At 37.7% G+C, this 15527-nt stretch overlaps 1 protein-coding gene and 1 pseudogene across 1 annotated transcript; both read left to right on the top strand.

Moving 5' to 3' along the window:
- Nucleotides 1–9926, top strand: part of LOC105527330 — a 12295-nt pseudogene extending 2369 nt beyond the window's left edge.
- A 3207-nt stretch (nucleotides 9927–13133) lies between these two features.
- LOC105527331 (olfactory receptor 52H1) lies at nucleotides 13134–14076 on the top strand. Its single transcript, XM_011963626.1, is given in 2 exon segments — nucleotides 13134–13834; nucleotides 13836–14076. Coding segments are annotated over 2 exon segments (942 nt in total).
- The last annotated feature ends 1451 nt before the right edge of the window (nucleotides 14077–15527 follow it).

A 15527-nucleotide genomic window follows, 5' to 3' on the forward strand; every position in this document is an offset into this window, starting at 1 on the left:
GGGTCTCACCGTGTTGCCAAGGCTTGTTGCGAACTCCTGAACTCAGGCAATCTGCATGCCTCAGCCTCTCAAAGTGCTGGCATTACAGGCATGAGCCACAGTGCTCAACCTATAATTAAAAAAAAAATTATAGTCACCTTGAAACATACATATTTTTTCTTGTCATGTAATTTTGTTTTGTGTAAGCATTTCCTTTTTTTTTTTGTCATTATACTTGAAGTTCTAAGATACATGTGCAGAACGTGCAGGTTTGTTACATAGGTATAGACGTGCCATGGTGGTTTGCTGCACCCGTCAACCCATCATCTACATTAGGTATTTCTCCTAATGTTGTCCCTTCCCTAGCCCCCAACCCCGCAACAGGCCCTGGTTTGTGATGTTTCCCTCCCTGTGTCCATGTGTTCTCATTGTTCAACTCCCACTTATGAGTAAAAACATGTGGTGTCTGACTTTCTGTTCCTGTGTTAGTTTGCTCAGAATGATGGTTTCCAGCTTCATCCATGTCCCTGCAAAGGACATGAACTCATCCTTTTATATGGCTATATAGTATTCCATGGTGTATATGTGTCACAATTTCTTTATCCAGTCTATCATTGATGGGCATTTGGGTTGGTTCCAAGTCTTTGCTATTGTGAACAGTGCTGCAACAAACATACGTGTGCATGTTTCTTTATAGCAGCATGATTTATAATCCTTTGGGGTTATACTCAGTAATGGGATTGCTGGGTCAAATGGTATTTCTGGTTCTAGATCCTTGAGGAATCGCCACATTGTCTTGCACAGTGGTTGAACAAATTTACACTCCCACCAACAGTGTAAAAGCATTCCTATTTCTCCACATCCTCTCCAGCATCTGTTGTTTCCTTTTTAATGATCACCATTCTAACTGGTGTGGGATGGTATCTCATTGTGGTTTTGATTTGCATTTCTCTAATGACCAGGGTTGATGAGCTTTTTTTCATATGTGTGTTGGCTGCATGTCTTCTTTTGAGAAGTGTCTGTTCATAGCATTTCATATCTTCCTGCAACCAGCTCAGTGTCTGCCCAACCGGCCACCCAGTTTTGTGCTAGAAACCCAGGGCCCTGGTGGTGTAGGCACCCAAGGGAATCTCCTGGTCTGCGGGTTGCGAAAACTGTGGGAAAAGCTTAGTATCTGGGGTGAAATGCACTGTTCCTCACGGCACGTCCCTCACAGCTTCTCTTGGCTAGGGGAGGGAGTTCACCAACTCCTTGTGCTTCCTGTATGAGGTGACGCCCTACCCTGCTTCAGTTTTCCCTCTGTGGGATGCACCCACTGTCTAACCAGCTCCAATGAGATGAGCCGGGTGCCTCAGTTAGAAATGCAGAAATCACCTGCCTTCTACATTGATCTCACTGGGAGCTGCAAACCAGAGCTGTTACTATTCGGCCATCTTGCCATCCACCCTTCAGTTTTTACAATTTTTAACACCAGAATGTCTCTTTGGTTTCTTTTTATAAATTCTGTTTGTTGACATTTAATATTTGGTGTGATGTTTTTCTCATATTTTCCTTTAGTTGTATAGTCATGATTTCCTTTAGCTTTTTGAATATATTTAAGCCAGCTCATTTAGTCTTTGTATAAAAACATCTGCGTTTTCTCAGGGACAGATTTTGTTGACTTTTCTTTTTCCTGTGTATAGGTCATGTCTTATATCTTTGAATGTCTCATAATTTTTTTTTTGTTAAAACTGGAAAATTTAAATAATATAAAGTGATAACCCTGGAAAGTAGATTCTCCTCTATTCCCAGGGTTTGCTGTTGTTGTTAATTATTGTAGGTTTTTCTTTTTTAAGTGATACTTCTGGTACTATTTCTGTAAAGGTTTTACTGTTTGTCACATACAGCCACCGAATTTTTTACTCAGTTATCTTAGTGGTCAGCTAATGAGCAGACAGAGATTTTCTTAAATATTTGTGAACAATAAATCTCCCAGGTTGCTGAAGGGCTTCATTGGCATTTTGAGGCACACATTAAACACTTAGCAGTGCAGTTTACAACCCTTTCTTTGCCTCCACTTCCTGCTTTTGCAGTATATTAAGGTCAGCAATAGGTGAGAGAATAGGGCCTCCTCACAGCTCTTCACAAGCACCTGAGCTTCTGGATTCCCACAGATATGTCAGTCCTTTTCAAAACGTGATTAAGTAATCCTGGAGAAGGTTTTCAGAGGACGTTAGCACTTTCAAGAATCATAAATAATGGGTAGAATGTAGACATTGAGAGAAGGTAAGATTGCACTTTTGGAGTAAAATATAAGCAATGAGATGTAAGAATGATGGAGAATATATGAAGTCCTATATGGGTATGTGTAGAGAACTATCTGCTTTTACAACTGAGCAGGCCATTCCCCCATTAACATTATAGTCCTACTCTTGCAAACGAAGCTGGGCATTCCTCCTCTGCAAACAGGGAGGACAAAGGAGCCTACAAGACTGGCCTCAGTTGCAAATAGCAGACCCTGGAGACTTGTTTATATGTAAACATCTTGGAAATTCAGAAAGTCAGGGAAAGATCAGAGAAACAACAAAGTGTCTGGCGACTTGCTAACATTCCACAAACAATGGTATAAAATAAAGCAGAGCGTGTTGTTTGGGGCGGCCACCATGTTTGTCTTGTCTTGTGTTGTCTTGTGTATTCATTCCTTTGTTCAGGAAACACGCGGACCCCAACAGGTATGCTTTAGGGGAGAATTTTAGACACATTCATATCAGTAGAACCCATATAATACAGGAAAGATATTGCCTGCTGAGCAGGGAAGTAAAATGTATTCTGTAGGCATAAAGGGAATAGTTATGTGCTTTTACATAAGATTGTGAGTGACTTGATAGTTTCCTGTTTTCAGGGACAAATAAGGTAGCACAATTAGGTAAAGGTTTGCAAAATATTGACAGAACCAGAATAAGAATCAGCATTCTCATTCTACAGCTCCAATTAATAATCAGGATAGGTTGAGGTGAGGCAGTGGTGAAGAAATGGAGTAGGCAGATAAAAGAGGGGTTCCAAAAGAAAAATCACAGAAGTAGGAAAATAAAACATCGAGTTTGAAGGAGGAGGAAGAGTCATAGTCAACCCTCAGATTACATCCTTGAGAAATCTCAGACTGAATTAGTTGGTGAGAGAGAAACAGTCCTGGAATTTTAGTTGACAACAAAGGGCCAGTATTATCTCAGGTTACGGGTCTGGTGGGACATGGTCCTGATATACTAAGAAGGTGGTTATGGTAATGGCTATAGGCAGGAAATTGTGAGTTAAATTAATACCTTTTGTCAGCCTTTGATAAATGATATAAAGCCTTTGATAAAAGATAAATTATGACAAGAGATAGATTGTATTTTTCTTAGTGTTTGTTACATGATGAAGACAAAGGGATTCAAGTTATAAAAAAGACTTAAATGGATTCAAGGCCAGTCAGTCTCAGAATCAAATGTGACATTTTGTCCTCAGCAAATGGCAATCACCATGATGGCCACATTGAATTTAAGTAGCTTCAATCCAGGACTCTTCATTCTGTTGGGGATCCCAGGGCTGGAGCAGTTCTGCATCTGGATGGGAATTCTCTCCTTTACCAGTTACCTTGTCTCCCTTGCAGGGAATGGCATCCTTCTGTACCTTACCACCATGGAACACAACCTCCATGAACCCGTGTTTTTCTTCCTCTCTATACTGGTCTCTGCATACCTCATCTTATACATCATGCGTTTCCCCAAAACATTAGGGATATTCTAGTTGAAGGCTCAGGAAATAATATTTCCTGGATGCTTCACCAGGTTTTATTTTGGTCTGCTTCACTTCAGCCTTTTTTCTGGACTTGGCCATCTTGTTGGGTGTGGCATTTGATCATTACATGACCATTGGTTTCCCTTTGAGATATACCAGTGACTTGACACCTCAGACACTTGGCAAGATTGTGGTGAGCATTGACTGGAGGTTTAATAACACGTTGCCCATTGATTTCCTGGGGAAGTGTTTGCCCTTCTACAAAACACACATTAATTCTAACACATACTGTGAGCACATAGGTGTGGCCCTGCTTTCCTGTGCTGATATCTTCATCAACATCTGGTATGACTTTACTATATTGGTAATGACTGTTATCTCAGATCTGACCCTCACTGATATTTCCTACACCCTCACCCTTCATGCTGTTTTCCACCTTCCATCCAATGATGCCCTTCTGAAGGCCCTAAGTACCTGTGGTTCTCATGTCAGTGTAATTCTCATACTTTACACACCAACCATGCTTTCTGCCCTTACTCATTACTTTTGCCAAAATATCTCTTGCACTTTTTACATCGTGTTTTTGGGCCTCTATAGAGTAATCCCTCTTGTACTCAATTCCATAATTATGGAATAAAAACAAAGCAGATTGGAAACAAGGCCATACTTTTATTCTTTCTTAAAGGGATGCAGTGATATGAGGATGAGAATATGGAGAAATGGGCTATGAAAAATTTAAAAGAATTCTTATGTAAATCACTAGCAGAAAGTCTTCCAATAAGAGATCCAATTTTTATGAATTTTAAGATTTCAGCGCTGTTGGAGAAACTGGTTAGTGCAATTAAAGGAATTAGGAGATAAGAGAGATAAGGATTATTCAAGTTGCAAGAAAATAATAGGCATCAAATGGAAGCATTCTAATTTTCTACCATCTAAAACATAAATATGGGAAGCACTCATTCTATGGCCTAAAATGAAGCATTGCTTATTTCAAATTATAAATAAATGCAGAAACTTTTATCCTTCTTTTAGTCCTTTCATCTTGTTTCAATTTTCTCTTTTTCAAATAAAGAAAAAAACTAATTTATAGGCTTGTAAGGCTCAGTGTGTTCAAGATATAGCAAGCTTATAAATTCAGTAACCATCTTTATGCTGAAAATTACCAGGTCTAAAGCTCTACATCAAATTCCTTATCTGCCCCATAAAGCCAACTTCCTATTTGATGTCTACTCTTAGGTTTCCCACTGAAACTTCAAAATCAACATGTTCAAATAAAAATTACCATCTTCTCTCCTTACTTGCTTCATGATCCACAAATCATCTTGAATTCTCTCTTATTAAACAGTACAAAATTTAACTAGTTTTCCATGTCAACATCTGTTTTTCTTACATCATTTATTTTCTTTAATTCTTTAATTATTTAAAAATATGTTTATTATTTATGATGTCTTCTAAATATGCTTTGAATTTTTCCACACACTTCACATTAAAATGTGATCACCATTGTCCCTCCCTCCCAAGTTTTTCAATACCGTAATTTAGGGATTTGCTACTTCCAATCTTTTTTTCTCTCCCATCCATTTGCTACTCAGAAAATATCATGGTCTTACTAAACTCAAACCTAGATCAACTCATCTTCTGCTTTAAATCATTCAACAGTAGATCTATTTGCTTTGAATAAAATTCAAATTTCCTAGCATGTATGTTTTCAAAGCCTTTTATGGTATGATGATGCCAGCCAGTCATTGCTTGGTGTCCGTTAGCTCCAACCTCCTTCTTTTCTCTTACTCTTACATGCCCTTATGTTACAATCATACCATATTTCTTTTAGTTTTTCAAACAAAGTGTGTTTTCTTTCCACTTGGACCTTTATACATGCTATTCTCTCTGGAAAATGAAGCTTAGCTTGAACCTGGGTAACAAGGAGGGGAAGAGGAAATGATTTTGTAATCCTTTTTGCATAAACTATTTTGTCCTACTTCACATCCACTAAGACAGTGATATATATGTATATTTTCCATATATATGTGTATATATACACATATATATGAAAAGGAAAATAACAAGTGAGGACATGGAGAAATTAGACCCCTGATAGATTGGTAGTGGGAATGTAAAATGGTGCCGCCTCTGTGGAAAACAGTTTGGGTGTTCCTCAAAAAGTTAAATGTAGAGTTACCATTTGACCTAGCAATTCTACTCCTAGGTATATACCCAAGAGAAGTGAGACAGGTGTTCAAATAAAAACTTGTAAATGGTTGCTTATAAAACCATTATTCATAGTAGCAAAAATAGAAGTAAAAATAAGTAAAATGTATATCAACTGATAAATGTAGTATAATTATACAATAAAATATATTCAGCCACAAAAATGAATAAAGTTTCAATACATGCTGAAATATGAATGAATCTTAAAAATATTTTAAGTGAAAGACACAAGACACAAATGACTGACATATTGTGTAACTTCATTTACATTAAATGTCTAGAAGAGATAAATTTGTAGAGACAGGAAGTATGTTAATGGAGGAAAAGGAAGTGGACAGTGACTAGTTAGTGAATATGGGGTTTCTTTTTGGGGTGATAAAAAGGTCTGAAATTAGACTTTGGTGATGTTTACACATTAGAAATGTACTAAAAGCTACTAAATTACATACTTTAAAGTGGAGAATTGTATGTCATGTGAATCTTACCTTAATAAAAGTTAAACAAGATGCTCATTATTATGCAAGAAATATATGATGATATATAGACAAGTCAATTTCATTCCAAAATTTTTCTTCTCATCTACTCACTATTCTACCTCAGAATGAGTCAGGATTTCTGTAGCCCAGAGACTTCACTGTCACATCCTTTTTGAGTTACATCATTCTAATCCCAGTGTGTCAGGTCTAACTAGAGTCACAAGAGTCATGTGCTAGAGGCTGCTCCCACTGGCTCAGGAGAGCCATGTTAACTTTCAGGAATTTTGCAAGCAGGTCAACATCATATTGGTAACTTGAAGTCAGCTATAGTGGAAATATCTACATTTTCTCAATCAGCCACTCTACAAGCAAGCCCCAAAAATTGGCTGTTAAGCATTCATCAGCTTACCACTGGCCATAGTCCTCTTGAAGCCCAATTCACAAGTCTGAGTGTGGCTCAGGCCATGACTGCAGGCCTTATAAGGCTGCACTTGAGCTTCAACCACTTCACTGGCTCTTTTCTTTTGAACTCTGATTTTTATGTCCCCTTGGTTAGTTTTACCCCAATGACCTTTCATATTCCTAAACTTGATCCTTATTTTTGAGAGTAGTATGATAACACATTATTTTATTGTGATTTAGATATAACTTTTTAAGTATATAGCTTTGTATTACTACAGGGAGTAAAGAAGAAAGGAGAGTGGGAAGAAGAGACAGGAATTAGCATAGAGACAATGGTCACTCAAAATATACAGGGTTGCATTATGTGAAAGTTGAAGATCATTTACATTAGAAGTTTACACTGAATTATATTGTGTTTTAAAGATTCATTTTATCAATTTCATCTTGAAGGAACACACAGATTATTCCAGATCAGAGACATTGTTATTATTCACTTAAAAAGAAAATAATAACTGTATGGTCCCCCACAGCTGATTCTTACTCCTGAGACAATGCAATACAGGCCAGGTCAAATGTACGATAGCATGTTATATTTGCATTATAAGCAAAGAATGAAGAAATATGTATTTTCTTTGCTTACAAAAGCCAGAAAGACTATTCCCTAGACCCACCCCTACACACACGCCTCCCTCCTTCTCAAAATGTTTCCTTAGACATTAACAGGGTATAAATATTTCAGAAAAAAAATAAGACCATTCTCACAAGCTTCACAACCCAGAAATGTCTCCACACTTCTGAAGTTAGGTAAATCTCTCTGGAGTTCTCTCAATATCTATGTAGTTGTAAATTCAATTTCCAAGGCTTGCTGTTAGCCAAGCATCCCAAGTTTTTGGCAAAATTAATGCAAACATCCCCAACACAGGACAGACACAAAAGTAATTTCTCTATACCCTAAAAGATGCCAAAAGTCTGAACAGACAACTGAGAAGAAAGAGTTTCCATGGTTCTGGAGCAAGGTAAAATTTCTTTGAAAATCCTCACAGGGGTTTCTGAAGGATGGGAAGTGCAAAGAGGCATCAGTCAGTCACACTACTTGGTATAGGAGCAGTGCAGATAGAGCAGCTGAATAGCGTCTTGTCATTCTCCATCCAGAGCGGGTGACACACAACTGATAGGGAAAAGCTACAGGAGGACACCTCACTATAGCTAAGTGGTCCCCAGTGGGAAAAGAAGGAAGGCAGGTGATAGGAGGACTTGGCTGTAGACAAAGGATGAGGTTTTTCCTGTTTCACATTTAACTTTAAAAAAAAATTATTTTTGAGACAGAGTCTTGCTCTGTCCCAATCTGCTATTCTTGTATGTATGCATTTGTCCACCCACCATTTGTTGAGACAGTCTACAGGACAGTATAGACGGTTACGAGAAAAGAGCTGAAGGCCAGAGACTCCTGGCTGCCATACACCAACTTCATCAGTTCTCTGTGGATGAAATTGGAAAATCTATTTAATCACTCCAGGATTCAGTTTCCTCATGCGTGTGTGAAGATCTATGCCACCTCACAGGTTCGATGATTGATTGCAATGTTATATGCAATGCAATTTGCACATTGTTTAGTACATTACATAGTGACCATTTTTAAGTTTTAATTTAATTTTATATTTTATTCTACTGTATAACAAGCACTGTGGATGCAGATATGATGAAGGCTTTTTTTTTTTTTTTTAACTGTCCTCAAGGAGATCACGGATTAGTAGGGAAATACACACAGAAGGAGGCAATTCCACTGCAGAGTGACAAATAATACATAACCTCAAAAAGCACAGAGATGTGGGCACAGAGAAGTTACTATGTAATCAGGAAAGAGGGCAGGATGGTCAAGAACCTTATATTGGAGCTGTGTTTTGAAGGAAAAAGAGAAATTCTCAAGGCAAATGACAGGAATAGGAATATGCTAGGCAGAGAAGACATTATTTCAAATGTGAAGGATTAAGTGAGAATATTGTGAGATTTGGGGAATTGTATGTATCCTGGTATGGACAGCACCCTAGATATGCTAAGACTGAGAGAAAAGAAGCGGAAGGTCAGATTTGTTTGGAGAAGTAAACAAGGCTTTTACTTTCTGATTCAGAACTTGAATCTTATCCTGAAGACTAAGGGAGGGAGGGGGCTGAAGGAGGATTTTACTTGAGAGTGTGACAGAATGAAATTGACATATTGAAAAGTGCATTTCGGCTACTGTGTAGATTTGCTATTGGAATGCAGTAAAATGCAATTGAAATGAAGTTTTAGAAACAGTAGAATAAGTTTGAGAATTTCCCTGTAGTCCAGGCGGAGATGAAGATACATGCTAAGAGGGAAGAATTAAATAATGCTTCCTCCAGGGCTGGAATTAGGGGAAATGCCTAGAGTGCAACATTTAAGGAACAAAGGACTCACTCTCAGGGTTTCAAGTGCTTCCTTTAATGTTGCATGCTAGGCACCTCTATGGGGCTCACTGCTCAGTACACAGACACTCAAGGTGTTACTGCCAGTTAAACAGAAAAGAAGTTGACTGTTGGCTTCTTTGCTCACTTGTCCCTGTGTGCCATTTAGCTGGAGACAGGGGCAGGCAACAAGTCCCAGAGGTCACTCCGTTGGGACTTTCTTAAGAGCCATAAATGCTCTCAGGCTCATCCTGCCTGCAGCGCAGTGGGAGTCTCCCATCTGTGGTTGAAGGAATGGATGGAAGTTTGTGAGCTAGATTGCACAGGTAGCAAGCAGAACAATTCTGGTGAACTTGGACATACAGACACATAGAAGTTACTGTAACCACCTAGATTGTGGGCTAGCCAAGTTGGCAGGAGGTAAAGTAAGTAACTTTATTTCAGAGTGTAACCTTTACCTAGGATTTCAAGTCTCTGAATCTGAATTTTCCCACAGGTCCCCTGTAAGATTTCTCCAACTTTCAGCCTTCTTGTGCCCTTTCCCAGGAATAATGCCTACCTCTGTACCTTGCTCTCTGAGTCTTCCCCAGTGACATTTTGCAGCTGTAATTATCTAATTCACAGAACCTTGCATGATGAAAATGTCAGCATCCAGGGGCTCCTGAATGACACAGGCTTTTAATAGAGTCTATTCAAGAGGGTGCTCTAGTCTTTTAACTCAAAGTAGGACTCCAGATCAGAGATGCTCCCAAGTAAGTGGTCTGGGGAATCAGTGCCCTTGATAGAAAAGACAGGGATTCTATGGGTACTTCTCAAATCTTATCCTCTGTGGGTAGCTAGATCTTGATCTAGACTTCTCGGTTGCTTGTCTATGAAATCTGAGCTCACATACATAACTTCTTCCATTTTAAAAGCTTCAGACATCACATCAAAGATATTATTTGCCAAGTTGATCTTTGTGAATAGGAAAAATGCCTTGGCTCTTAAAAAAATTAGGAAAATGTTTTAATATGGAATAAAGGACAATCATATATTGTTGTGCACATATTTCTATTCTTTGGTAAATGTAATTCCTTAATTGCTGCTATGCCAATTTATGGCACCAACCAATATTTCAAGTGATAGTAATCAATAGCAGATTGCCCAATTTATTTTCAAAAATCAAAGGACAGCTCCAGATGATTCATGAGCCTGGAGCTGGTCCAACAGAAAACATGAGATTCTTAGTTATTCATTAGAGAATACTGAGTAAACTCCTCTAGAAGTTGGGGATATTAATTAAAATGGTTCTAATGAAAGTCTAAAATTTTCAGCATTCCCTTTAATAACAAAATGAATTTCATCAAATTACTGTCATATATTTGGTAATCATAAAATAATAATTTTCCCATATAAGACTGATGTTTCAGTCTTATATAATTTCATACCTAATGGTTCCTAATTTCTCTGTGAAGTAAAATGAAACGTTATCTGTTGAGAAAGGGAGTTGGAGTGAGCTGAGAATGCTCTGAGGAGTGTAGGAAACAATGAGTCATAGAGATTGAGCTGAGCAAGATTATGCTGTTGGATCACTGGATAGTTCACTAGTTAAGTTTAACATTGATTATCATGAAATTATGGAAACACAGATACATCTAGTTAAGAAGTTTGCTTGTTTCCTTATTTTCTTTGACCTAGGGTACTTATTTAGTTGAATAATGCAGGGGGTTTTATCATACATATGTGATGGAAGGTCAGTGGAACAAGGGCAAGCAAAATGTTGGTAAGAGAGTGGCTGAAACGATGAATTATGGATTTTAACCTGAACAGAGCAGAATGTAAAGACTCCTGGGCATTGAACGAATGGTAGTAAGAAAGTCATTCTAGAGGGCTTCAAGTTTTTCAAGGACAAATTGGTAATAACTGAATCACATGATTGAATAGATACAAAGTGCAGTGTCTACATTTGTGGTTTATGAAGTTGATCAATTTTGGACTACAGTGCTTCAAATATATGACCCTGGAATTAGGTGATTGTGCCTCAGTAACATATAAATTCATCCATTGGAGACAAAGTTTTGAGTAGATGAGTCACAAGAATTTTAAACTGCAGTTAATGTCTAGACATATGTCTTTAAAGAATCAAGAGGAATTATAAGAGAACTATGAAAAATAATAAAAAATTTAAAAAGTGGGTAAATGAATTGACTATCACTAAGGAACAGTATCTAGAGTGCTAAGAAGAGATGTGTACAAATAGCATGACTTACACCTTCATTAAGAAGTGTTCCTTTTAACTGCGCAAAGTACCTTTTGTTCTGTTTAATGCTTTCTAAGTTAAGTTTTACTGCTTCTGCTTTCCATTTTGCTAGACTTGCTTCCATCACATTTAAATTTGTCTGAAACACACTTGTCTATCCTTTTTATCCTGTTTATTCACACTTGTTTATTCTTTCTGCATCATTTTGTTTTAGATCTTTCTCATGTGACATATAATTGAATTTTTAAACTGTATTTATCTTTGTGCTTGTTGACAGAAGAATTCAAGCAATCTATAAGCATAAATGATGTATTTGGTTTTATGTTGTTAACTTGTTTTATATTTTTAGTTTTCTATATATTGGTTAATTTTGTATATTTTGCTATACAGATGTTATGCATGTTATTTGCCACACAGAGTCTGTAGACAATTTTGGTTATATACAGAGGAGTCTAGGAAAAGACTCATGGGTCTGATTCTCAGTGCTACTATTTCCTCCTTGTGTGGCTTTTGACAAATTACTTTTCTCTGCATCCTTAAAATGTGGATAATATTATTACCTGTCTCATAGAATTGTTAAGAAAATTACAAAAGTGGTCTCATGTAGTATATTAAAGTTTTCAAAAAATATTAGCTTTTGTTATAAAGTTTATTTGCTTTTAGCTTGACCTAGGATTTAGAATATACAAATTCTATTTTTCTTCCACTAGAGGTCCCCTCTGTATTTGTAAAAAGCACACAAACCAATTTTCTCTGATACTTAAGCAAAATTCCCTCATTAATTCCTAAGGATGGACTGAGATTGAGCCTCATACCCTTTCTCATGTCATTCACATGGGAGGCATCAAACATCACAATCTCAGAGAACATTTTGCTCTACATGCCTTAAGTCTTTCTGTGTAGCATCTGGGATATCAGAATAGTCATTGAAATTGGGATAGGGTCAGTGTGCGGGACAAATTACAGTTCCGTTTCCTTACATCCTTTGCTACACTTCCATGCCTCTTCTGAATTCTTGGCATCTTATGGTGAGTTGAGGCAGTCACCTGGTGTAACAGCAACATGAAAGAGTAGTGGCTGTGGAATCTAATGACCTTGACTCTGCTAGTTACTAAAGGTGAGTTGTTAGGTAAGATTACGTCTCAGTTTCAGCTTCTGCAAAAAAAAAATGAAGGGGATAAAAATACATATCTCAGAAGGTAGTTCTAAATAAGATAATATTTTTCAAGAACCTGGCACGTAGTGGGAGTCTGTAATTGTTAATTATCTAATTTTCCCAACTGTGATCCAATATTTTTCAGTTTCTTTCTATTCCTGCATGTAGTTAGACTACTTTTCTCTATACTCATATCTATAGAGCAGCAACTTCCATTGACCCAGGGAGAACTCAGTCATTAAAATGGGAATAGCAGTTTATGCAGTTTGAAGAAGATTCTAGAGTAATTGGATGATTAGTATCAGAAGTTTTGGGTCTGAGAGTCTTTCTTCAAGTGATGAACATTGCTCTTAATATCAATGAGAGGTTTTTTCTTGGAATATAGGAAAGAGGTGGACCAGCCCCAAGGAAGTGGTAGAGGAAGAATTACCATACAATTTCCTCATGTTCATTATAAACAATTTGTTTTTAGGACACAGAAGTTATTGATCTTAATGACCATGTACAATGTGAGTGACCATGGTACAGGCTCCTTCACCCTTTTGGGCATCCCCGGACTTGAGCAGTACCACGTCTGGACCAGCATCCCATTCTGCTTTATCTATCTCGTGACTGTCGTGGCCAACAGTATCCTTCTCTACCTCATTGTGGTGGGGCACAGTCTTCATGAACCCATGTTCTTTTTCCTTTCCATGCTGGCCATTACTGACCTCATATTGTCCACTGTATGTGTCCCCAAAACATTTAGCATCTTCTGATTTGGTCCCCAAACAATCAGTTTTCCTGGCTGTCTCACCCAATTATTCTTTCTGCACTATAGCTTTGTGTTGGACTCAGCTATACTGCTGGCCATGGCATTTGACTGCTATATGGCCATCTGCTCACCCTTGAGATACACTACTATTCTGACTCCCAAAACCATTGTCAAAATTGCTGTGGGAATATGTTTCCAAAGTCTCTGTGTTTTTGTCCTGTGTATTTTCCTTGTGAATCATTTACCTTTCTGCAGGACACATATCATTTCTCAAACATAGTGTGAGCACATAGGTGTTGCCCAGCTCGCCTGTGCTGATATCTCCATCAATATCTGGTATGGATTTTGTATTCCTATCATGACAGTGATGACAGATGTGATCCTCATTGCTGTCTCCTACACCCTCATCCTCTATGCTCTCTTTGGTCTCCCTTCCCAAGATGCAGAAGGCCCTTGGCATCTGTGGTCCCCATGTCTGTGTTATTCTCATATTCTATATACCAGCATTCTTCTCCATCCTTGCCCATAGCTTTGGGCATAATGTCCCTCATACCTTTCATATGATGTTTGCCAACCCTTACGTAATCACCCCACCTGCTCTCAACCCTATTGTTTACGGAGTAAAGACCAAGCAGATCTGGAACAGAATCCTTCTTCTGCTCTTTCCCAAGGGGTCCCAGTGATAGGTGCCTGAGCTCTTGGAGGTAGGAACAAGTTCCTAGTGTATGTTGGGTCAAAGACTGAACCTGTGTACAGAGGCCCAAGAAAAAGGACAGACTAAAATTTATTAACGAGAACTTGAGTTTTGCTTTCTTTGTGATTTGAGGCAGAAGTCTACTCAATCATTCCAGTTATAGCAAAGTAAGTTCTGAGTCTAGGAAATAATAAATATTTTTTGACTTCTAGAAACAAGAACTTTTGTAATTCCTTATGATTGCTCTAAAGTGATTATAAAACTTTTAATGAAGACAATGTAATGATTGGTAAATCTCAATGGTTTTTCGGATTATATATCATAGTAGTTTATTTATACACCATAGCAAGGCAGTAAATTACCTCTTTGATGATTCTGCAGGGTTGTGAGTTTTTAACTTTGTTCACGCCTATTAATTTCAAGACAATATCAAGTATATGTAACATACACTAGGGACATACAACGTTTATCAAATAAATAAATGGCAAATGATCATAAATTATTAACTTAAGAGTGCAGGTGTTTATATTAAGCAAAGGGATAAGGCAATGATAAAACTCAATGTTTAACTCAACCTTGAGAAAGCCAAATGAGATGTAGGTGGGTGGAGTTTCCCACAAGGAATAAAAGGAGGGAGGCAAATTCCTATGGCTAGTAAAATGGTAAAGCATATACAGACTAAGAAGTGGGTTTGAGACTTGACCACTTGGAAGCACTAGTGGTCTCAATTTTTTTTTCATGTTTGTATCTTCATAAAGATGTAGTCACAAGCCAAAAATGTACCTCTGTATGATTCATTATCTCTTCAAATCCAATATGCATAACTTGGTCATAGTGAGTCATCCAGTCACTCGGTCAGTAATAATTATTTTTAGGTGTTTGCCAGGTGGTAATGATGATAGTCCATGTCTTATTTCCCCTTCAAATCTGATATATCCTCAAAACCTGTGGTTTTTTTCTAAATAGCCTCTTGGGTTCCCCAACTGAGTGCAGGCACCCTCCTCCCCTACCCCAGTAGTTCAAACCCTCACTGCTTTAACTTGACTCAAAATGTCAGAGTTGTTCATGGTATCTTTACCTTGAGACTACTTTGCCATCCCTGTGCTACTACCCTTTTCACATATCATTGAGTTTTTATTTCTACAATGGCTCTCAACATATAGTTTTAATAGAAAAGGATGTCCTTTGGATGCAGAGAATTGTGTTTGAATTTATATTCTATCTCTTAACGTGTGACAATAGCTACATGCATTGTTTCCAAAATTACTTGATGTATTTTGCATACCATAAATAAAAATATAGTCAGGTGCCACTTAACAATGAGGCTACAGTCTCATAAATGTGTTGTTAGGTGATTTTATTATTGTGCAAATATCATAGAGCGTACTTACATAAATCTGTATGATATAGCCTTGGCTATATAATATATTCTATAACTCC

Source organism: Colobus angolensis, unplaced genomic scaffold (genome assembly GCF_000951035.1).
Source record: "Colobus angolensis palliatus isolate OR3802 unplaced genomic scaffold, Cang.pa_1.0 Scaffold616, whole genome shotgun sequence".
In the NCBI taxonomy this organism is placed as follows: domain Eukaryota; kingdom Metazoa; phylum Chordata; class Mammalia; order Primates; family Cercopithecidae; genus Colobus; species Colobus angolensis.